We start from the raw sequence: 24,258 nt of genomic DNA on the forward strand, positions 1-24,258 counted from the left end.
AATGCTTCTCCGGCTTCTTTAACAGTAATTATACCTTCCAAGCTTTCTTTTTCCTGAGACGAAAGTATAGGAACACTTAAATTTTTTAAGTCTTTTTTTGTACGAGATTTCTTAATGTCATAGACTCTACAAAGCTCACGGACAATTACAATCTCGAAATTTCGTCCTTGGTCACTATGTAAACGATTGGGTATTCCAAAACGGTAAAACCATTCTTTTACAAGTACTTTTGCGACCATAGTAGCACGTTGATCTTTTGTTGGTATTGCTTGCGTAAACTTAGAAAAAATGTCAGTAATTATCAGAACATTCTCTCTACCGTCTGATGATTTTTCTAATAGCGTAAAGTCTATAGCTACAATCTGTAAAGGTTTGGTTGCTGTCAAAGAACCCATAGATGTTCGTATTTGTGGTAACGGATTTTTCGCTAATAAACATCGCTCACACTTTTGAATCCATAATTTAATGTCTTGAAGCATATTCAACCAATAACAACGTTTTTGTATTAAAGCATATGTTCTTTCAATACCTTGATGACCTGATAAATTATGCATAGTGTCTAGTACATACGTTTTCATTGTTTCTGGCACTAATAACTGTTTACATTCACCAATTTCTGGATCTTCAATTGTTCTGTATAACACACCATTGACTAAAGATAATGAGTCAAATTTCTGCAAAATCTTGCGTACTTCTTTTGGTTGTTTCAAAAGTATCTTCTGAGATGGTTTATGTTGATCAAACACAAATTTAACTACAATAGACAAAATATCATCACTGTTCTGTAATTGTTTCATTTCATTAAAAGAATATTTTGGGAAAGTTTGGGTACATTCCATTTGTCTTTCAACATCTATCTGATTTATGTCAACTTCACATGACGCTTTGGTGATTAAACCTGATAATTCTAATAAAGATGTACTTTGAGTAATCTGATTCAACTTCACTTGTAATTCTTTGTCTACTGGGTTACGACTTAATGCATCAGCATTAGTATTAGCACATCCTGACCTATATTTGATCTCAAAATTGAACTGAGCAAGTTGTGAAACCCAGCGCATTTCTGTAGCTCCCAGTTTTGCAGTATTTACATAACTTAATGGGTTATTGTCTGTATATACAATAAATTTGCCACCTAGTAAATAATCTCTAAATTTTTCTGACACCGCCCATTTCAAAACTAGTAACTCTAATTTCATTGAACTATAATTATTCATGTTCCTTTCATTAGGGTGTAAACTCCTAGATGCATAAGCTATAACAACAGATTTCCCCTCTTGTTCTTGAGATAAGACAGCACCTAATCCATCAAGACATGCGTCTACTTCAACACAAAATGGTATCTTGAAATCTGGGTATCCTAAAATTGGAGCATTTACAAGTTTTTCTTTTAATTGTTAAAATGATGACTGACATTCACTTGTCCACTTTGGTTTAAATTCTTTTGCATTTAACATTTCAATTCCTCTATTTTTACCTTTCTTTTGTTCATTTTTAGTTAATAAAGCGTGTAACGGTGCAGCTACTTTGCTAAACCCCTGAACAAATTTGCGATAATAACTACATAGTCCTAAATATGACCTCAATTCTTTCTCAGTATTTGGAATTTTCCAATCTTTTATAGCACTAGTTTTGTTTGGATCAGTTCTTATTCCCTCTTGAGATATAACATGTCCTAAATATTTGACTTCAGTCTTAAAAAAATGACATCTAGATGTTTTCAGTTTTAAACCATGCTTACGTAAACGCCCAAAAACAAACTCTAATCTTTCTATTTGCTCTTCTATGGTCCTAGAAGATATAAGAATATCATCCAAATAAATAAGAAGAATTTCAAAGGTTTTTATCATTAAAACAAGCTTCCATCAAACGCTGAAAAGTTGCGGCACTATTCGATAGACCCATAGACATGCGAAGATATTCATATAACCCTCCTGTACCTACTCTAAATGCGGTTTTTGTTATATCATCAGGTTCCATTGCTACCTGATAATATCCTTGAGCTTAATCGAGCGTCGTATAATACTTAGTTCCATAAAGTGCATCTAATGCCTCTTCAATTCTCGGGAGGGGGTAGGCATCATGAACTGTTTTCTGGTTCAATTGGCGAAAATCTGTACACAGTCTTATGCTTGAATCTGGCTTGCGTACAATGACAATAGGGGCTGCATAGGGACTATTACTTTTCCAAATAATGTTGTGTTTAACCATTTTTTTAATATGTTCACCAACTTCATCCATTTGATGAGATGGTATACGCCTATGTGGAACTGCAATAGGCTTGTTATCAACAGTTACAATTTTGTGTTTTATCACGTCGGTGTAACCTAAATCAGATTCATCTTGACAGAAAACATCACTATATTTATCAATAATTGATTGTAATTTTTCACTTTGTCCATGTGAGAGTGCAACACTTGCTATATCAATATCCTTTAAAGTTAATTTCTTTTCTGATATAACTGTTTCATGTTCTTGAACTTGAGTTTTGTTTACAGAAACTTCAACTTTAATTTGTGAATTTGAAAAATTAATTTCTATCGACTCGTCAATTGGACTTTCATTAACTACAGTTGCATTTTGTAAAGTTCCAACACGTGTTTTGGGATTTAACCAATGATCTTCAGAACCTATGTTAACTAATCAAACTGGTACCCTACCGTTCACCACTTCACTGTAACTGTCTACTAACAACAGGTTTCTATTCAAAGAACCATTCAACCCTTGTACTGCTTGTACTGCTGCACAAAATTTCTTGTTATCACTGCTGTCTTGTAGTTCACGACACAATTCGCATGGAATTAGCTGGAATAAGTACTGTTGATTTTCCTGCTATTTTAACAAAAGACAAAGCTACTTTCTCATTAGAATCAATATTCTCAGTGTCATTTTCAGCACTAATATTATACAATGTTAAAATACTAAAAAGTTGTTTACCAATCATTTCAATTTGTTTATTTTCACTATGTAAATCTACAGTGTCCTTCACTTTTCTAAAGAAATTACTTCCCAGTAAAGATTGAGTTTTACTTTTTCTACTATGTATACGTACTTCACTGTCTTTTACAACTAACATTCCAACTTTTGGTATACATGTATTTATAATGTTAATATCAACCTCTATATATCCAACATAAGGAATAGGTAAATCATTAGCACCTGTCACTTTCATCCATTTTGTAATATCATACAAAACTGGTTTCTTTTCTAATAAACTATTAAAAAATGTCTCAGAAATTGTAGAAACTTGTGATCCAGTATCAATAAGTGATCTCACTGGCTGATTTTCAATTAAAATATCTATCTCTGAGCATTTCCCAGTCACATTATTAAAAATTTCGGTACTAAAAGTTACAGAGTCTACTGACTTTACTCCCATCGGCCGACTCTCTACCCTGGGAGGTTGTCTTTTGGCAGTGATTCAATTTCTTCACTGTTTTGTACATTACATAAACTTGCACCTCTTTGACTTGAATAACCTCGGCTTTGACCTCTATGTTTGTTTACCTCTTGAAGAATTGCTATCGTTTGTATTTGTAAATTTTGGTGACGGACAATTTACTTTTATATGACCTTTACCTCCACAGTTAAAACACTTTCTTTCACTTTTATCTGAAAAACTTGGTTTTGACTGTCTATCTGAAAAACTTGATTGTGAGTGTCTATTTTCTGAAAATCTATTATATGTATTAGTATTAGACTGTCCTAGACTAAATTTGTTGTTTGATAAAGAAACAATTTGTTGTTGTTGTTTTTCAATTAATGTAATGGCCTGACCAGTGAGTGTAACCAAGACGACTGGGTTTAAGTAAAGATAAAACAATCAGGAGCTGACTTTTATTTCACTACCAATCCAAATGGTGAAAAACTGAAAATACAAATATAAATACAATTTTACAATGTGTTCAATGATAATTAAAGTCCATTAAAAATACGGATAAACAGTTCGTAGATATATAAAGCTGTTAAAGTTCTTTATATTAATAAAAATATGAATATTCTTGCACACGTCGGGTTCTGTCTTGAATTAAATCGTGTAAATCGCAGATACGAACGGTTTGAACGGTAAAATGTTCATAGTTTCTTTATAACATATGAAAATATATTGAACCAAAGATGAACCCAGGATCGTTCTTAATTTTGCTCATTTCCCTGATGAAGGCAGAGAATTCTGTAAAAGGTGGAAAGGCAACTTCATATTTAGACTTGTATCTTGAAGCCCTTGTTATCCACTTTTCTTGGAGTCCATATGGTAGTTTTTCCACAATAGGATTTACCCCCTTTGACGAGTCGAAGTAAGCTAGCAAACATCCCAGCTTGGGATTTTCTTTGTGATACTCTATTTCTGAGATAATGTCTGACAAATCGTAAAGGAGTGAGTTGTCTTTATTTGTCAGTGTTGGAAAGTTGTCAAGTTTGTTGACGAGAGACGTCTACAACATTATTGGAGCACCATATCGATCGTCCAGTCTTTCCCATAATCTGTGTAGGCCTCTTGTTGGGTTGTTGGCATTTGATGCCCTTATACTCATGGCATGTTTACCTGACTCTGGTCCAAGCCATTTAATAAGTAGGTCTATCTGTTCTGAGTCTGAAACTTGTAGTTCGTCTATGACATTTTTAAAGCTGGCTTTCCATGTATGAAATGATTCTGCCTGGTCGTTAAAGCTTGTTAGCCGGGAGAACAGCAAGTCCTTGCGAAGGAGAAATCTGGTTATCTCTAACGTAGGATTGTTTTGCTGCAGGTGTGCAGAAGGGGTCTCTTCTATTATAACTCCTTGTCTTAGGTGTGAGACAGGGATCTCTTCTATAATGCCTTGATTTTGCTGTGAGACAGGGATCGTTTCTTTAACACCCTGTTTTTGGTGTTCAGTAGGGCTCTCATCTGAAAGACCTAGTTTTTGTAAGCCGGTTACTAATCCCAGATCTGGGATAAAGGTAACTTCCGGTGACTTATTATCGGAAGGCAAGACGGCAGATGTCTGTGACAGCAAGTTCGATGCCACGGATGGCACGAACGCTGATGCTTCGTTACTCAGCTCAATCTTAACAGGAATTTGTTTTTTCTTTTGAGGTCCTGTTACTTCCTTAACAACAGTTGATACAGGAAGTTTATTGACGAAATCTTGCACACGCTGGAGCGGGTCTTCCTTTTCGTCAGGGAGATCGCTATACGCTTGGCTATCATCGTATTCCAGGATACGAGCCTCGGCTTCTGCGGCTGCAGCTTCTCTCTGTGCTTCAAGAAGGTTAAATTTGGCTTTAAGCTCGGCCTTTTCCCGGCTTACTCGTGCGGCTTCTTGTTGCATTTGAGCCTTCCTGCGCATAGCCTCTTGTTCTAATTGCGTTTTTCTGTGAGCAGCCTCCTGTTCTAGCTCAGCTGTTCTCTGTGCAGCCTCCTGTTCTAGTTGAAATTTGCGTTGAGCAACTAGTGAGGCTTCCTGTTCCATTTCAGCCTTTTTGCGTGCTGCTTCCTGTTCCATTTCAGCCTTTTTGTGTGCTGCTTCCTGTTCCATTTCAATTTGTCTGAACAGGACTTGTTCCTCTAACATTGCTTCCTGTTGTAGGATAAGTGCATGTTTTTCGACAAATGCTATCTTAGACTTTGCAGCCTCCGCCTTGGCTCGCTTTCTCCGTGCCAGGCTTGACATGTCTGACACGTTAGAGCTACCGCTGTGCGAGCTTTTCTTACCCTTTGAGGTCTTTGTTCTAGTGGATTTAGCCTGTCTTAGGGCGAGGCGATGCTCGTGTAAAGTCTCAATTGCCAGTTCGACTTTAGACATTCGGATATCCGTTGAGAATTTGCACGTATCAATGTCTTGAAGGCTGTCTAATGTTTTTGTATTTTTCAGAAATGTCAAGTACTCGTCTGTGAGCCTGCGATACTTAGTACAGGCTTGTACAATTTTATCTTGTGCTGTTAACAATTGTTGGAGGTCGTTGGGAGGCTTGGCCGTTTCTAATAACTGAGAGTCTAGGTTTGACCATAGGGCCTCTAAGTCGTGATAGAACTTGTCACGTTTTTCTATAAAGGCTCCCTGTCCCTTTTCGGTAAGTTCATGCACTTGCCTAGTCTCGGCATTTTCATCTACATTTGTTGTTTTAGACGGATTTTGTAATAATTCTAGATCTGGGACATTTCCCTCTGGGGGCTGAACCTCTTCTTGCTGTTCCGCGTGACTGGGGTCCATGATGTTAATCGGCAATGTTTGTTCAACGTTGTTGGTTTGCTGCCGAGTACACACAAGATGTGTAGTCCACTGTCAGTGTAAAGGTATGTACGTATGTACGTTGCTACGTTGTCGTTGAAAACTACGTTGTTGGTCTGTTGACTGTCGTGGAGTGGGGTACGTTATCCAAGAAAAACAACAGGCAAGTTGTAGCTTTTTCACTGTAATGGCCTGACCAGTGAGTGTAACCAAGACGACTGGGTTTAAGTAAAGATAAAACAATCAGGAGCTGACTTTTATTTCACTACCAATCCAAATGGTGAAAAACTGAAAATACAAATATAAATACAATTTTACAATGTGTTCAATGATAATTAAAGTCCATTAAAAATACGGATAAACAGTTCGTAGATATATAAAGCTGTTAAAGTTCTTTATATTAATAAAAATATGAATATTCTTGCACACGTCGGGTTCTGTCTTGAATTAAATCGTGTAAATCGCAGATACAAACGGTTTGAACGGTAAAATGTTCATAGTTTCTTTATAACATATGAAAATATATTAAAACAGTTCGTCGCTGATGTAAATACATAATTTGTAATGTTTTAAAGGTAACTCACTCTGTGGTTAGCCACGAATTGTTCTTTTGGACAACGTGTCCGCTGAATGTTCTTTGCAGTTGTGCACACGACTCGCTGAGCAGTTTACGTCATTAGAAGAGAGGGGAAAGTAACGCAGATTCCTACACTGTCCTTTATAAAACTCCTAAAACTGGCGCACATAAAGCGAGGTACGCAATGAAACGTTAACAATATAAAATGATGATCACATGAAGAATAAATAATGAATGAGTTCCAGAACAATTAATGTTTGTTGATTCATCAGTAATTTTTTAATTTCTGAAAATTCACTACTATAGTCACTACTTATAGCATTTTCTGATACTTCTTGAGATGATAATTAAACTTTTAAAATTTTTATCCCCCAATTCATCTACCCACTTTAAAACTTCTTGTCTGAATTCTATAAAAGTCAATGTCTTGTGTTCCAAACTAAATCTCTTCACTTCTCTTTTCAATTGTTTATCACATATACCCTCAATAAACCTATCCTTCAACGCAATGTTTTTATCACCTGATGCTGTGTTATTGCGTTTTGTTATTTGGCCCGCAATTTTCATAAGTATTAAGGAATAATCTTGCAATGATTCATATTCTTTCTGATTACGTTGAAAGAAAAGTTGCTGTAACTGACTTACAGAGTCAACATCATCATATATGATGTATTACAGTGACTTGACTGTTAGTGTTGCTCTCCACCAATGGCAACTCATTCAAAATTTTGACCAAATTGCAATTTGTTTTATAAAATCAAATTCTTCAACTGGTCAGAAATTTGAACCAACTGCTGTAGAAAACCACAGCCATGTCATGAAAACTTTTGAATGAGTTGCAATTGGTTGAGAGCAACACTAACAGTCAAGTCACTGTAACTTCAATATTTTGTCTGCACTGTCTCTTTCCGTTTTTGGACAGACTCTTAATTCGTCTTTAGCCGGGCCAGTAACATGGTCCATTAAAAATTCTACCCTAGCTTTTTCATCACAAAATGTACTCAAATGTTCCATAGCATCCTCGATCCAATCGGAAATTAAAGGATCAGTCTCTTTGGTTGGTCTACCACTAATTTTAGATAATTTCTTTTCTCTTGCAATATATACAGGTTTCGACGTTTATGCAATGCATCTATCAGTTTAGAACTCAAAGATAGTTCATATTTAAGTTTTTCATTTACCTCTCTTTCTTTATGTGTCAACAATAAAGACAACAACACTCATGTTTTTACCGCATAGTATCTGTTTATTGAGTCTACATGTTTCGCCTAGTAATTAGGCATCATCAGGACAATTATACAAAGAAATATGAAAGTGAAGTATGAATCTTGCGGTTTAGCGGTTTAACCAGAAGTGTAAGTTACATAATAGTAGTTATGGTGACGTTATATAAATAGAAAGTGAAAGTGAAAGTAAATTAAAATAGAAAATATATAAATAGAAATGTTAGAGTTTTCTTGAATGGTAACAGCATCTTGTGTGGTTGACATCTATCCCGTTCTGTGTAGTTAATCTCATGGGCGGTCTTTGGTGGTATTGTACATTTTTGTTATTATATAATCATGTCAGTGAATTCCTAATTGGACAACACCTCACTGTTCATTCCGTACAGTCAACTGGCTTTGCTCTGGGACCCGCGAGTTACTGCTTCCAATTGCGTCGGTAATGGTGTGAAGTGTATGATCGTCGCACATTTTGGAAATTAAAATAGTGGTAGATCCGTAAATATTTAATTATGAGTTGTGTTAATGATTAAAGCTTTTGCTCTGGTTTGATGTTGAATCTGTAAGAGCTTCCAGCAGGTTTCTTCTTTCTAAACTGGTGGTAAAGTATTGTAATACTCTGTTAAATCTTTATGTTAATTTTGCGTAGTGTCATCAATTCAGCTAGGTGGTCTTGATTTCTTATAACAAAAAATTGAATTCTTGGGCTTTTTTGATATGCTGAATCTAAACATGTACTTAGATTTTTGATTATGGGCCCAGTTTTCAAGTTGGTTCAAATCAGGATCCAAAATTATTATATTAAGTATTGTGCAATAGCAAGAAGTTTTCAATTGCACAGTATTCAGCAATAGCAAGAAATCTTCAATTGCACAGTATTGTGCAATAGCAAGAAATTTACAATTGCACTGCCACAGTATTGTGCAATAGCAAGAAATCTTCAATTGCACCGTATTGTGCAATAGCAAATATTTTCAATTGCACAGTATTGCGCAATAGCAAGAAATATCTAATTGCACAATATTGTGCAATAGCAAGAAATTTTCAATTGGAGTTATCTTTCTTTGTCCAGAATAGTAGTTGAATCAACTTAAATCATTGTTTTATACAATATACAATGTATATTCACTTTTACTACCAACTGATAATTAAAACAATCTTTACCATTCAGTGATAACAAGCACTTTATTTTACATTTTAATATTTTATGATGTATTTAAATGAGTAGTTATTTTTGCAAACTCCATTAAAAATTTGAATTGAGATCAGTTTTGGAAAAAGGGAAAGGGGGATGTGAGAAAAAGGGGGTGGGTTAAATTTTTCTCATTTCAGATTTCATAAAAAAAAGAAAACTTCTTCAAACATTTTTTTTGAGAGGATTAATATTCAACAACATAGTGAATTGCTCAAAGGCAAAAAAAATATTTTAAGTTCATTAGACCACATTCATTCTGTGTCAGAAACCTATGCTGTGTCAACTATTTAATCACAATCCAAATTTAGAGCTGAATCCAGCTTGAATGTTGTGTCCATACTTGCCCCAACTGTTCCAGGTTCACCTCTGCGGTCGTATAAAGCTGCACCCTGCAGAGCATCTGGTTGGTTATTATCTTGAATATATTATTATAGATAGAGATAAACTGTAAACAGCAATAATGTTCAGCAAAGTAAGATCTACAAATAAGTCAACATGACCAAAATGGTCAGTTGACCCCTTTAGGAGTTATTGCCCTTTATAGTCAATTTTTAACAATTTTCATTAATTTGGTAAATTTTTGTAAATTTTTACAAAATATTTTCCTCTGTAACGAAGGGGCCAAGTTTATTATAGATAGAGAAAATTGTAAGGAGCAAGAATTTCAGTACATTAAGATCTACAAACACATCACCATCGCCAAAACACAGTTTTGTCATGAATCCATCTGTGTAATTTGTTTAATATGCACATAGACCAAGGTGAGCGAGCCTCTAGTTTTAGTAATGCATTTATGAGTGAATTTTTTTTTAAGTAAAGACCAGTGGCAAATATTTCAGTGTACATTCAGTAGATTCAAGAAGACCTTCCCAAATGAATTCTGTGTTCGGCAATAATGATGCTTTGAGTCTTGATTAGGGGTTTAAAAGCTACCTTAAGGTTGTTTTTAATGACTATGATACATAAATTTATAACAATGAACTACTAGCAGTTACTGACATGCCAACTCCAGACCTCAATTTTACTGATTGAAAGATTATGTCTTCATTATATGAAAATCAAGTACATGTACAATCCTTCCTGTAAGGAGTTTAGTATGATACCATCATAAAGTATATGAGAAGAAAACTGTTAAATGTCAAATTAGTCTTGCATTAACTATTTATTCTCATAATTACAGAATATACAAAGTTACAATGGTCAAATAACAAGGGGTAAAATACCTACAGATCATTAGAATTAAATACTTCAATGTGTCCTTGAGACATTTAAATGTAAAATTAAGTTAAACTTTAAAAGTATTGAAAACTATTCTTCAAAACAAAAGAAAAAATGTGAGACAAAATGTAAAAATCCTAATTAAGAATGTGTATTAATTTAAAGACTTATTTACAGTTGAAGAAAACAAATAAAAAATAAACAACATGCAAGCTCAACAGGTTCATATAAAAATTCATTGTAACATAAATTAGGATAACAAGCACATGTAAAGTCTTAAGGAATGATTCTATTTGTATTTGTTAAACACCTTACACAATGTTGGTGACTGTATTTGATATTGTCTTAGTGAAAATTGTGTTGTCCATTTTCACTGCATAATTAAGATGCAATATTAATTTTATATCCATCAAAATTCTCAGTCATTGTCTTTTTGCTATAATTTTTGTCAAGCCTTTCACTTTTGTCGAAAAAGCCAGACAATGCATTCTGTCGATGTCGTTCAACTCAACAATGTCAACAAATATTCACTCTGCAGTTAAAGTTTTTAAAATTTTAATAACTTTCTCAAACTATCCTGGATTTTTACCAAACTTAATTATAAGCTTGTTTATAATCATACAATAGTATCTAGAAATAAATTTTGTAAAAAAAACCAACCTGTTTATCCGTATTTTACTTATAAATGGAGTTAGTTTTTCTGGCAGTTGACATTGCATTCACTCTGTGGTTAAAGTTTTTGAAATTTGAATAACTTTCTTAAACTATCGTGGATATTGGCCAAACTTGGACAGAAGCTTGTTTATGATCAGAACATGGAATCCAGAAGTCATTTTAAAAAAAATAATCCTTATTTTTCGTATTTTTCTTATAGATGGACTTAGTTTTTCTGGCAGTTGACATTACATTCACTCTGTGGTTAAAGTTTTAGAAATTTTATTAACTTTCTTACCAAACTTGGACAGAAGCTTGTTTATGATCATACAATAGTATCTAGAAATAAATTTAATAAAAAAGAAAATTCCTATTTATCCGTATTTTACTTTTAAATGGACTTAGTTTTTCTGCCAGTTAACATTACATTCAATAATTTTCTGAAACTATCCTGGATTTGTACCAAATTTGGACAGAAGCTTGTTTATGATCAAAAGCTAGTATTCAGATGGAAAGTTTGTAAAAATATATATTCCCTATTTATAAGTATGTTACTTATATATGGACTTAACTTTTCTTCTAGTTAACATTACATACAGTCTGCAGTTAAAGTTCTCAAAACATTTATAAAATTTATAAAGTGGGTGAGACACTGGGTTTCGTGGAACCCTTACAATTTTTTCCATCCAATTAGGAATACTATTGATAACGTTTTATACGACCGCAAAAATTGAAAAATTTTTGGTCGTATATTGGTATCACGTTGGCGTCGTCGTCTGTGTCTTCTTCGTCGTCGTCGTCATTGTAGTCCGAATACTTTTAGTTTTTGCACTCTAACTTTAGTAAAAGTGAATAGAAATCTATGAAATTTTAACACAAGGTTTATGACCACAAAAGGAAGGTTGGGAATTGATTTTGGGACTTTTGGTCCCAACATTTTAGGAATTAGGGGCCAAAAAGGGCCCAAATAAGCATTATTCTTGGTTTTCGCACTATAACTTTAGTTTAAGTAAATAGTAATCTATGAAATTTTGACACAAGGTTTATGACCACAAAAAGAAGGTTGGGATTGATTTTGGGAGTGTTAGTTCAAACAGTTTAGGAATTAGGGGCCAAAAAAGGGCCCAAATAAGCATTATTCTTGGTTTTCGCACAATAACTTTAGTATAAGTAAATAGAAATCAATGAAATTCAAACACAAGGTTTATGACCACAAAAGGAAGGTTGGGATTGATTTTGGGAGTTGAGGTCTGAACAGTTTAGGAATTAGGGGCAAAAAAGGGACCCAAGAAAGCATTATTCTTGGTTTTCGCACCATAACTTAGTATAAGTAAATAGAAATCTATGAAATTTAAACACAATGTTTATGACCACTAAAGGAAGGTTGGGTTTGATTTTGGGAGTTTTGGTCCCAACAGTTTAGGAATAAGGGGCCCAAAGGGTTCAAAATTGAACTTTGTTTGATTTCATAAAAAATTGAATAATTTGGGTTCTTTGATATACTGAATCTAACTGTGTATGTAGATTCTTAATTTTTGGTCCCGTTTTCAAATTGGTCTACATTAAGGTCCAAAGGGTCCAAAATTAAACTTAGTTTGATTTTAACAAAAATTGAATCCTTGGGGTTCTCTGATATGCTGAATCTAAAAATGTACTTAGCTTTTTGATTATTTGCCCAGTTTTCAAGTTGGTCCAAATCGGGGTCCAAAATTAAACTTTGTTTGAATTCATCAAAAATTGAATAATTGGGGTTCTTTGATATGCCAAATCTAACTGTGTATGTAGATTCTTAATTTTTAGTCCCATTTTCAAATTGGTCTACATTAAAGTCCAAAAGGTCCAAAATTAACCTAAGTTTGATTTTAACAAAAATTGAATCCTTGGGGTTCTCTGATATGCTGAATCTAAAAATGTACTTAGCTTTTTGATTATTGGCCCAGTTTTCAAGTTGGTCCAACTCGGGGTCCAAAATTAAACTTTGTTTGAATTCATCAAAAATTAAATAATTGGGGTTCTTTGATATGCCAAATCTAACTGTGTATGTAGATTCTTAATTTTTAGTCCCATTTTCAAATTGGTCTACATTAAAGTCCAAAAGGTCCAAAATTAAACTAAGTTTGATTTTAACAAAAAATTGAATTCTTGGGCGTTTTTGATATGCTGAATCTAAACATGTACTTAGATTTTTATACGCCCGTCATCTTTAAGACGGAATGTATTATGGTATACTGTTGTCCGTCTGTCCGTCCGTCTGTCCGTTCGTCGTCCACACTTCCGATAATAACTCAAAAACACTTTCACCAATTTCCATGAAACTTAAGTGAATTGTTTATATCTATTGACGTAAGCTCCCTTTCATTTTTTTTTAATTTCAGATTTTAAGTTTTGGATTTATGGGGCTTTATTCATATAAAAGGGGGAATTTTCAACACTTCGGACAATAACTCAAAAAGGCTTTCACCAATGTCCATGAAACTTTGGTGAATTGTTTATATCTATTGATGTAAGCTCCCTTTCAATTTTTATAAATTTAAGATTTTAAGTTTTGGATTTATGGGGCTTTATTCATAAAAAAGGGGGGATTTTCAACACCTCGGACAATAACTCAAAAAGGCTTTCACCAATGTCCATGAAACTTTTGTGAATTGTTTATATCTATTGATGTAATCTTCCTTTCAATTTTTATAAATTTCAGATTTTAAGTTTTGGATTTATGGGGCTTTATTCATAAAAAAAGGGGGATTTTCAACACTTCGGACAATAACTCTAAAAGGCTTTCACCAATGTCCATGAAACTTTGGTGAATTGTTTATATCTATTGATGTAAGCTCCCTTTTAATTTTTATAAATTTCAGATTTTACATTTCCGTGTTATGAATTTTTATGCTTAAAAAAGGGGGGATTTTCCAATTTTGGTACAATAACTAACACTTTCACAAAATTTTATGCAACTTTGATAAATTGTTTATATCTATTGACATAAGCTCCCTTTCCATTTTTATAAATTTTAGATTTTACGTTTTCTTAAGTAATGAATTTTTATACTTAAAAAAGGGGGATTTTATGAAACTTTGGTGAATATATTAATGTAACATCCCTTTTGATTTGTATATATATTTCTAGTTGATCATATAAATTCATTTAAAGCATAAAAGACAAGTTAAAAGAGCAACGGGTGTATCATGCGCTAAAGCGCAGCCCTTTATTGATTATGGGCCCAGTTTTCAAGTTGGTTCAAATCAGGATCCAAAATTATTATATTAAGTATTGTGCAATAGCAAGAAATTTTCAATTGCACAGTATTCAGCAATAGCAAAAAATCTTCAATTGCACAGTATTGTGCAATAGCAAGAAATTTTCAATTGCACAGTATTGCACAATAGCAAGAAATCTTCAATTGCACAGTATTGTGCAATAGCAAATATTTTCAATTGCACAGTATTGTGCAATAGCAAGAAATTTTCAATTGATTGGAGTTATCTTTCTTTGTCCAGATTAGTAGTTGAATATATACAATGTATATTCACTTTTACTACCAACTGATAAATTAAAACAATCTTTACCATTCAGTGATAACAAGCACTTTATTTTACATTTTAATATTTTATGATGTATTTAAGTGAGTAGTTATTGTTGCAAACTCCATTAGAAATTTGAATTGAGGTCAGTTTTGGAAAAAGGGAAAGGGGGATGTGAAAAAAAATGGGTGGGGGGGGGTTAAATTTTTCTCATTTCAGATTTCATAAATAAAAAGAAAATTTCTTCAAACATTTTTTTGATAGGATTAATATTCAACAGCATAGTGAATTGCTCAAAGGCAAAAAAAATATTTTAAGTTCATTAGACCACATTCATTCTGTGTCCAAAACCTATGCTGTGTCAACTATTTAATCACAATCCAAATTTAGAGCTGAATCCAGCTTGAATGTTGTGTCCATACTTGCCCCAACCGTTCAAGGTTCAACCTCTGCAGTCGTAAAAAGCTGCGCCCTGCGGAGCATCTGGTTACTCCTGCTTTTGTTGATTCAGATCTTTGAATAATGTTTAACAATGTGACTAATACTGTGTCTGATTAAATAGGATATGATCAAACCCAATGACAGTAGTAAATAGATTGATACATTAAATATCTTTTTGGGCAATGAGTGTGCTGCTGTATTATTTCTATTTATCGCTGTTTTACAAAACTTTGCTTTAATCTTGCTGACTGATAATTTCATTTTCAGCAGAGTCGAGTGATATGAAAAATTATCACTAGAAACTAAGAGAAAACTTGCCTGTAGTCAATGAAATTAACACTGTGACAACAGGTAAAATAGCGATTTAAACAGAATATCATTGGTCTCACAAGCTAGAAAATCAATCTTGTTGAGATAACCAACAAGTATCCTAACCCTCACCCTAAAAGAATCAAGGTTTTGCATAATTTTGCCATTCTAATGAATAACTGTCATCAAATTGGATGTACAACTCAGAAAAAAAATTTAAAATCCAAACAGTTTTGTTTAATTAAAGTTCATTCATTCAACATTTGATTATAAAAAATTGTGAAAGTTTGAAATAGGAACCAAAGTGGCCATTGTCCTTTAATTGAATGTTAAAAAAACTGTGATAAAAAAGGTATAATAACAATCTATAATTCTATATATACATTTCTTCAGTTAGAAGTATAAGCAGGGGCGGATACAAGATTTGACGTTAGGGGGGCGCAGAATACAATTTCTTTTTTTTTTTAGGTTAAAATAATCAAAGTTATTGAAATATTCTTCTAGAGTTGGTGCAATGTAGATAGATGTCTTGCCAAGCGAAGTGTGGCGAGAAACATTTGTGGTAAAATGAGCCAGAAATTAAAGTTTCAATCTAAAACCGCATAATTTAAATGACAATCTACATTAACCATAATTAACAAAAAAATCTATTAGTTTCTGCTCATTGACTACTTCTATATATTTACCAGAAAACGGGACTGAACAAAAGTAGAATAGAAACAATTCTGAGTACACAAACTGATTCTCCATAGAAAAAAATTAAACGAATTTTATGTCAATGGTTGCTGGGAAAACTGGTGCTAACTGATTCTCCATAGAAAAAAATTAAACGAATTTTATGTCAATGGTTGCTGGGAAAACTGGTGCTACATTACTTTAATTTTATCGAATATATTCGGTGGAAAATGAAGTAGGGACATCGTATATGCACGCATACAGACAATATTGTAAAATGAAATCGGTTAACTTAAAAATTTCAATACCGAACCAAATATCAAGTGACTGACTGACCGATGGAGGGACAGAGGTAAAGCAACATGTCTCTGTTTGTGCGTAGAACCTTTGAGGTATGACGATGACAAGGTATCCTTAAAAATTGTAAAATCAACAAGCTACTCAACGACCCTAACTAATTTCTTTAAGGTCTAAGGGATTCATATTGCGTATATGGGTTCATATATATATCTATTGAATGATTCAAGTTTTATTAAGCCAATGGATTTAATAGTAACATTCGCAGAGCTCCAGATAAGCTGCGTATTTGCGTAATCACGCAATAAAAATAATTGAAAACCCAATGCAAGTGCCCATTGCTGCGTTCTAAAACCCAATTCATGAAAAGGAAAACCCAATAATTTGTCAAAACCATGACTTCTTAACGCTTTTAGTCTCTATCGTGTGCGTTATTTACCCTTATCGATTACATAGTCGTTGCGTAAATCTATTTTTGTAATTTTGAAAATCAGAAATGTCGTTTCGTTCTAAAAATAGAGCGTTTAAGGTACACGTGGTGATGACAACATTTCGATATTCTCTGTCTTTATCGAATTAGCGTTAGCCATATCGTCATAATTATTTTCGTACTTCTCGGGATTTAACATAACACTTTGCAATGAATTAAACGAAAGTAAATTTCGCTAAAAATATTGAATAGAAGCATGTTTGACTTTCTTTTTGAGTGGATGATGATGATTACAAGACTCAGCTAGTGGTGTCAGGAAGCTTCGCTTGAACGCACGCGGTTGTGCAATGACGATGCTAGGCGTGTTTGCGTGCCTTAAAGATAACAGGGTTAGAACTTATCAGTACTAAATCAGTTAGAACATGAAAGGCCAAATTACTTATATGAAGTCCGCATCGGAAACCAAAAGTTCTAATAAGGGACAAGTACATCCAGAATTATGTATTAAATAAAATTATACAAAAACATTGTTATAGTTCAAGAATATATATTTCATTTTAGTTGATGTGTGGACACACACATTCAATATCGTGTTTTAAAAAAGGCACTGGCTACAGTTACATGGAAATGTAACAATAATAAAAATATTATTGTTACATTGGAGACTAATTGCCGGAATGCAAAGTTGGGTAAGGAACCGATTAATTACGAATGTAACAATAATTATTGAGGCTACGGTTACATTACGTTATTGTTACATGAAAAACAGCAATGTACGCTAGATTTATTAAACTTAAATCTTCTATAGTTTTATTGCTTAATTCTATCATATGTATTAAATAATACTTGTAATAATGATAAATAATAAATATTATTATTCAACAAATGTTGTTTAAATAGTTTTGTGTATTAATGGTTTTGATGTTCTTAAAGATACTACTCCAGATTAGGAGTGTCTAAGCGAAAAAATATAGTACAATGGTTTCACTTTTAAGTATTTAACTGCACACCTACTCTTATTACTGTCTATACTTTGAACAATGGATGAAGATATTCTTATTACCAATTTTGTTTAGGGTGAAAATTTTAAAACTTGGGATACGTTTTAAACGAAACTGAAACAATATCAAGACACAAATTTCATACGGCTATACAAACGCAGTTCTAAAAAAATTGATACATCAAAAGCAAAGTTTGCTAACTGTAACTATTGGGAACTTCTGTATGTACATGTATCCATGGAGGACGTTCATCAAAAATGTGTGGGACTTAATCATGCTTAAAAAACCACTTACTGGATTTGTAGAAATTGTCATTGTAAATATAAAAAAAAAAATACAGTAAAGAAATTGTAAGTAATAAATGTATTTATTGTAAATATAAAATAAATGTCTTCAACTTTTATTATTTAGTACATATTACTAGTCCCATCGTACATTGCTGTTTTTCATGTAACAAAAACGCAATGTAACCGTAGCCTCATTAATTATTGTTACATTCATAATTAAACAGGTCCTTACCCAACCATGCATTCCGGCATTTAGTCTCCAATGTAACAATAATATTTTTATTATTGTTACATTTCCATGTAACCGTAGCCAGTGCCTTTAAAAAAAACCATTTCATTAACGAGCTTGGTGGTGAAAAAACCAATTTGATATTTGCTTGAGGGGTGAACTGGAATTAATAATGCAATTGAAAAACTATTTCACTCAATTATATAAAAAATGGAGGGGTAAATCCCCAATTTGTGAATTCTTATCTGGAGCTCTGCATTCGTCTTGGATATTTCCTAGCAAACATGTCCAGAACAGCTTGGATGTCAATGTCAATATCCTTGTGGACAAACAACAGAACTAAGGCATTTAACTGATCTCTGATATAAGTAACAAGCTGATCTAAGGAACGAAATCTAAATACAACTGCTTTCCCATCTGGGACCGATTTTCCAGATTCATCTCTGCTATGCGAGTCCATTACCAAGTACATCTGATCAGCTGTCTTTTTTGTACCAATTGTACAACTTGGATAGTTCCCAACTGTCATAAAACACATATCTGATTCCTCATAGCAGCGCTTAAGTGCTCCTTTGACACTAAAACACAAGGCGTCCAAGTCGTCTACTGCATGAGCTGTTGATCGACCTCTCGACTCTATAACACAAAAGTGTAAACTTCTTCCCGTCAGATTAATGGTACTAGATATTTCATTTATAAGCATATAACCCCTATGTGTGGATATTGAGTGGTAAAGATCTACCAAGTTGAAGGATATGATCAACGTCAGATGGAGTAGATGGTTTGTGGGTGACAGATGCCATGAAACACAGGGAGACACAAACGCATTGTCTTCCACCATCTACTAGCATACCTTGATGTTGTGATCCTTTGCAAACCAATCTATAATCATGACATCAGCACTTGTTGTAAACTCATCTATATAGTAATATTAGGTAAAATCTACACTAAACCTTGCAAGATATTGCTTTTCTCATTGTTGAAGGCCGTATGGTGACCTATACTATAGTTTTTAATTTCTGTGTCATTTGGTCTTTTGTGGAGAGTTCTCATTGGCAATACAACAAATCGAAGTTTTAAACGTTAACAGCCCTTACACGGCCGGTAGTTGCGACCTAAAGAGATACAGGGTTTCCACAAAAATAATTATCTCTTGTTTTGCACAAAGTCGATGTGTCTAAGCCAACTGTACATGGTTTCAATAATGTGGAATTAAATCGGTTAACTTTAAAATTACTTTAACTCTCCATAACCACTAGCCCTGCCAAACTTCAATTTCTTGGTTAAGAGGAAGGAAATGTGAAGAGTTGACAGATAGACAGGCGGACCGACAGACGCAAAGTGCGACAAAGCAAATGACGATAGCTCATCTGACCAATATAAGATTTTGAAAACGAAAATTATAACTGGTACAATTTATTTGTCAATTCATAATATGTGTTTTTATTTTTGTTCTATTTTCGGAGGTCGTGCTAGACTTTTTACATACTGTAAAAAAAAAATTGGCCACTAACCACTAAAATCAAAGCTAGTTCACGTAATTATTCAAAAGTAAATAGTCACTCTAGTAATTTATTTATTACCCTTAGATCCTTAAAAAATTGTGCTTATTTTCTTGGGATCCCATGTAATACTGTAGTACCTACGGGTTTGGTCCTTGACCGTTTATGCATGCTTCGGCAAAATTTATATGTTGCAAGTGAGAATCATATATTGTCACAGAGATATTAAATAATGAGTCAAATTAACAAACTAACCTCTCGCTTGAACCATAATCTTTATCTTTCCTTAAGAAAGAATCTAACTTAGACTGCTTTCTTGGTCATGCCATGATGAAATAACCCAAATAGGGGGTAGGGCACTTCCACCTTCTTCCTGGGAAAGTGAATGATGAAAGGATGTTTTTGAACTTCGATTATCAAAGAAATTGTTTATTAAAACTACAAATACAATGTTTTATTAAAACTACAAAAACAATTGTTTTATTCTAACTGCTGAAAGCCTATGATATTTGTCATTAAACACAGTACCGCATTTGACACCTTCCTTTGAAGTGTAACATGTTTATAGAACTTAAATAAACAATAGGTCAGTTGATTAGTAATCACGTTAAATAATTCTGTTAAATTACTGTTTTATATAGTAATACTTGTTTGAATATTAAAACAGATTGAATGCAACGACATTAGGCTAGCTTTCGTCGTCTCTTCAAATACTTATTAAGTGCGGACAACCCATGCTTTGCAAATTTTAGGGGGCGCATGCCCGCCCCGCCCCCGCCTAAATCCGCCCCTGATAAGGATATTTTATTTGATCATTAGATAATAACAAGTACAAGTATATATGATGTGGACATTGATAAGGCTGTAACCAAATAACACAATATTTAAACTTCACACCAAATATGTATTTGTAATATTTCTTTCACCAGGATGTTTTATCACAAGATTCATTAGTGTTTATGTTATCCATTAGATAAATTGAATTTTGCCAACTTATTGCCAAGGTAATCACAAATAAAACCTGAAGACTGATTATGTTTAAAACAAATACACTGAGGATCCCTCAGTCCATCCTCTTTACTGACCAGTACTTTACTATTCTGTCCATCTTTTGATATTACTATTATTCTCTTAGAGTAATAGTCTGCTACAATAATGTTACCATAACTATCTGTACAAAGTCCTTCTGGTCCTTCTAAATCCTGTGTATATTTCCAGATCTGTTTACCTGATTCATCCACACAGTATACTGCATTACCTAGAATGTCACTATAGATTACTCGGTCATTACAGTAAACAAGGTAACGCAGTGTTGATTTACTGTCAACCTGTATTGACTTCAGTGTATTTCCTTCCAAGTCTATAATACGGATTTCACCACCAAACAAAGCTACAGCCATAGAACCATTGGAGAATGATAAACCATGGCATCGGTTGTCTAATGTGATAACTTTGGTAACTGTTTCATTCTCCATATTGAAGATTTTAATGGCTTTCTTATTAGGATAAGTTATGGCTATAGTGTTCTGATTGATCTGTGTGACACTCCTGGCTCCACCAGGTATAGGTAACTGTTTCTGTAGTTTACCATCAGAAGTAAGTAGGTAAACTTTACCACCATCTTCCACTACTATAACTCTTCCATCCATCAGACAAATCATGTCATTAATGAACTTCTTTATATTGATCTCTATCTTTGTCTCTATATTCATTGTCATGCTGTTTATGTTGGATTGTTCGTGTAATGGTACTTGTGGTTCTGTTCCCACACTTATTTCTATTTTCATGGCTGCTTCTGTCTTTATAACAATGACTTCTCCTAAGGATTCTAATGATTCTAACTTGCTCAGTATCTTTTCTATTTCATCATTTTGCTTCATTTTGATGTCAACTTCTTTGGTCCTCTCATCATCATCCAGATCTTCAACATATCTTTGACATTGGTGTACTTGTTGTTCAATTTGATGTACACCAAGAAATGATTGGAGTTTAGAAGCTTGTGAAGTGACTGTTTGTAATTGTTCTTTTATTTCTTTCAAATTTTTCTTTTCCCCTTCAATTTCAGAAATGAAATCAGTTGCCTTAGATTTTTCCTGATTCCAAATAATATCTGTTTCTTGGCATAACTTCTTCTCCAGGTGGTCTAAATGTTTGTTTATTTCCTGTCTAATTCCTTTAATTGATTGCTTTATACTAGCACACTGATTTTCTCCTCTTTTGATGTTTTTAGATTTGTTGTTGATTAATGTTCCCAATAGATTTAAGATAGAATTTATGTTTGTTTCTACAGATTCCTTGGAATTTTCAATTTTTGTTTTATCCACGACACCTGCTAAACTTTTTATTCCCGTACATTTCGAATGGCTGGTGGAAATACATTCATCACAACAAGGCATTAAATGACAGGGACAGTACAAAATGAGGTCTTGACCATGTTTGTCACATTCTGGTTTGATAGCTTGGCTAGGTTTACTGGATGCCATGACCTAAACATATAGAAAAGTTATTTATCATTCTTAGTACTATCCACAGTTATAGGCCAAAAAAATGTAAAAATCATAGTTATTTAACTTACCACAATGTCCAGTCATCTCTATAAGTGTTGACACTGTATGGGTCAATTAGACCTAAACATGTACAAATCACATGTTATAAGCCAATTTGGTACATTCCACATGGGTAAGTTTAAATAGTTAAATGATATTTGTGAAACTTGATGATTGCCCCCTCATAATCAATTACTGTAGAAAAGACTTCTATTGTGTCAATAACTATGTAACTTAAAGGTGATTTACCTTGAATTTTTATAAGTTTGTACATTATAATTAACTTTAAGTTGATGATTGCCCTCATAATCAATTACTGTAGAAAGACTTCTATTGTGTCAATAACTATGTAACTTAAAGGTGATTTACCTTGAATTTTTATATGTTTGTACATTATAATTAACTTTAAGTTGATGATTGCCCTCATAATCAATTACTGTAGAAAGACTTCTATTGTGTCAATAACTATGTAACTTAAAGGTGATTTACCTTGAATTTTTATATGTTTGTACATTATAATTAACTTTAAGTTGATGATTGCCATCATAATCAATTACTGTAGAAAGACTTCTATTGTGTCAATAACTATGTAACTTAAAGGTGATTTACCTTGAATTTTTATATGTTTGTACATTATAATTAACTTTAAGTTGATGATTGCCCTCATAATCAATTACTGTAGAAAAGACTTCTATTGTGTCAATAACTATGTAACTTAAAGGTAATTTACCTTGAATATTTATATGTTTGTACATTATAATTAACTTTAAGTTGATGATTGCCCTCATAATCAATTACTGTAGAAAAGACTTCTATTGTGTCAATAACTATGTAACTTAAAGGTAATTTACCTTGAATTTTTATATGTTTGTACATTATAATTAACTTTAAGTTGATGATTGCCCTCATAATCAATTACTGTAGAAAAGACTTCTATTGTGTCAATAACTATGTAACTTAAAGGTGATTTACCTTGAATTTTTATATGTTTGTACATTATAATTAACTTTAAGTAAAGTGAATGTAAAATCAACTTTAGGTTAAGTGAATGTAAAATTAAGATAATGGAAAGCTCGTCCAGCTTGAGTCAGTATGTTTGACCTCCACACTAGAATTCAATGTCACAGTATACCAGTGTATACATAATGCCTTGATAATCAATTAGAAGATATGCCTTTGATGTATTTTGTGTTGTCACATTAACTTAGTACTCATTTTCATTATTATGTGACTCTAATCTTTAAATTGACTGAGGATTGTCAGTTTTCCTACCTAAGGTGGTGCTTCTTAGACACTCTGGCTTCCTCAACCAATAAAAACTGACCTCCACATAATAGCACAATAGTGTTTAACACCAATCAATCAATCATTATTATGTGAACTGTTTAATAGATACATATATATGACAGTAACAAATTATCTAAGGGAAATAATTATCATAGGAATATTACCCCTCATTTCACTTTGTACAATATTCTCCAATAATATTACATTAACAATATTAGTTGTACAAACACTTAATACCCAAAATAGAAATATAAATTGTACCTGTTGATTTAGGTAAATATCACTTCATCTGTTTGTATTTAATTTTACTTTCTTTTCTGTGTCTGTTCCCATAAATGTCTCTGTACCAGGAAGATAATTAAGACATGTCTATACCTGATCTAGGTAACCAGTAAACATTTAAAGGACTGAGTTACGTCAAAATATGATATCTGATTATAATCATAATTTAAAATAGATTTAAACGTATTTGCTAATGTTTTTTTTGTTGCTTTACAATAATTAAAAGTTCAAAACTTTTTCTTTTCTATTTATGTATTTAATTACATTTGAAATTTCTATTTAATAAATTTTTATTTTATTTTTACGCAGCCAAATGTTCAAAGTTTACTTATTAATTAAAAATAACTTGAATAATTTCACATAAAGGCAGAAACAGCA

The 24,258-nt window shown here is 33.0% G+C and overlaps 3 protein-coding genes across 5 annotated transcripts in view; 1 reads left to right on the plus strand and 2 right to left on the minus strand.

Moving 5' to 3' along the window:
* The window catches only part of LOC143046334 (methyltransferase-like protein 22), a 32,921-nt gene extending 29,924 nt beyond the window's left edge, over window positions 1–2,997 (minus strand). Inside the window, exon 1 of the mRNA XM_076219446.1 lies at window positions 2,661–2,997. The gene's annotated coding sequence lies outside the window, so the exon portion shown is untranslated. The remainder of the gene's footprint in view (window positions 1–2,660) is intronic.
* LOC143046333 (solute carrier family 38 member 10-like) overlaps window positions 1–24,258 on the plus strand; it is a 113,863-nt gene that overhangs the window by 14,134 nt on the left and 75,471 nt on the right. The window lies entirely within an intron of this gene.
* On the minus strand, window positions 20,554–24,014 carry LOC143046331 (uncharacterized). 3 transcript variants are annotated; one of them, XM_076219436.1, is made up of 2 exons: window positions 23,860–24,014; window positions 20,554–22,251 (listed from the first exon to the last, which is right to left on the minus strand). In XM_076219436.1, exon 2 carries the CDS (start codon window positions 22,246–22,248, stop codon window positions 20,728–20,730), a length of 1,521 nt encoding a protein of 506 aa, XP_076075551.1. In that variant the 5' UTR covers window positions 22,249–22,251; window positions 23,860–24,014; the 3' UTR covers window positions 20,554–20,727. The 3 variants fall into 3 exon arrangements, with proteins under 3 accessions (XP_076075551.1, XP_076075553.1, XP_076075552.1); XM_076219438.1 differs by lacking the exon at window positions 23,860–24,014 and adding an exon at window positions 23,584–23,694; XM_076219437.1 differs by lacking the exon at window positions 23,860–24,014 and adding an exon at window positions 22,341–22,450.

The sequence above is a fragment of the Mytilus galloprovincialis genome, chromosome 9 (genome assembly GCF_965363235.1).
Source record: "Mytilus galloprovincialis chromosome 9, xbMytGall1.hap1.1, whole genome shotgun sequence".
In the NCBI taxonomy this organism is placed as follows: Eukaryota; Metazoa; Mollusca; class Bivalvia; order Mytilida; family Mytilidae; genus Mytilus; species Mytilus galloprovincialis.

Coding starts and splice junctions, on each gene's coding strand:
- LOC143046331 (XM_076219436.1), bottom strand. CDS start 22,248: ATGGCATCCAGTAAACCTAGCCAAGCTATCAAACCAGAATGTGACAAA.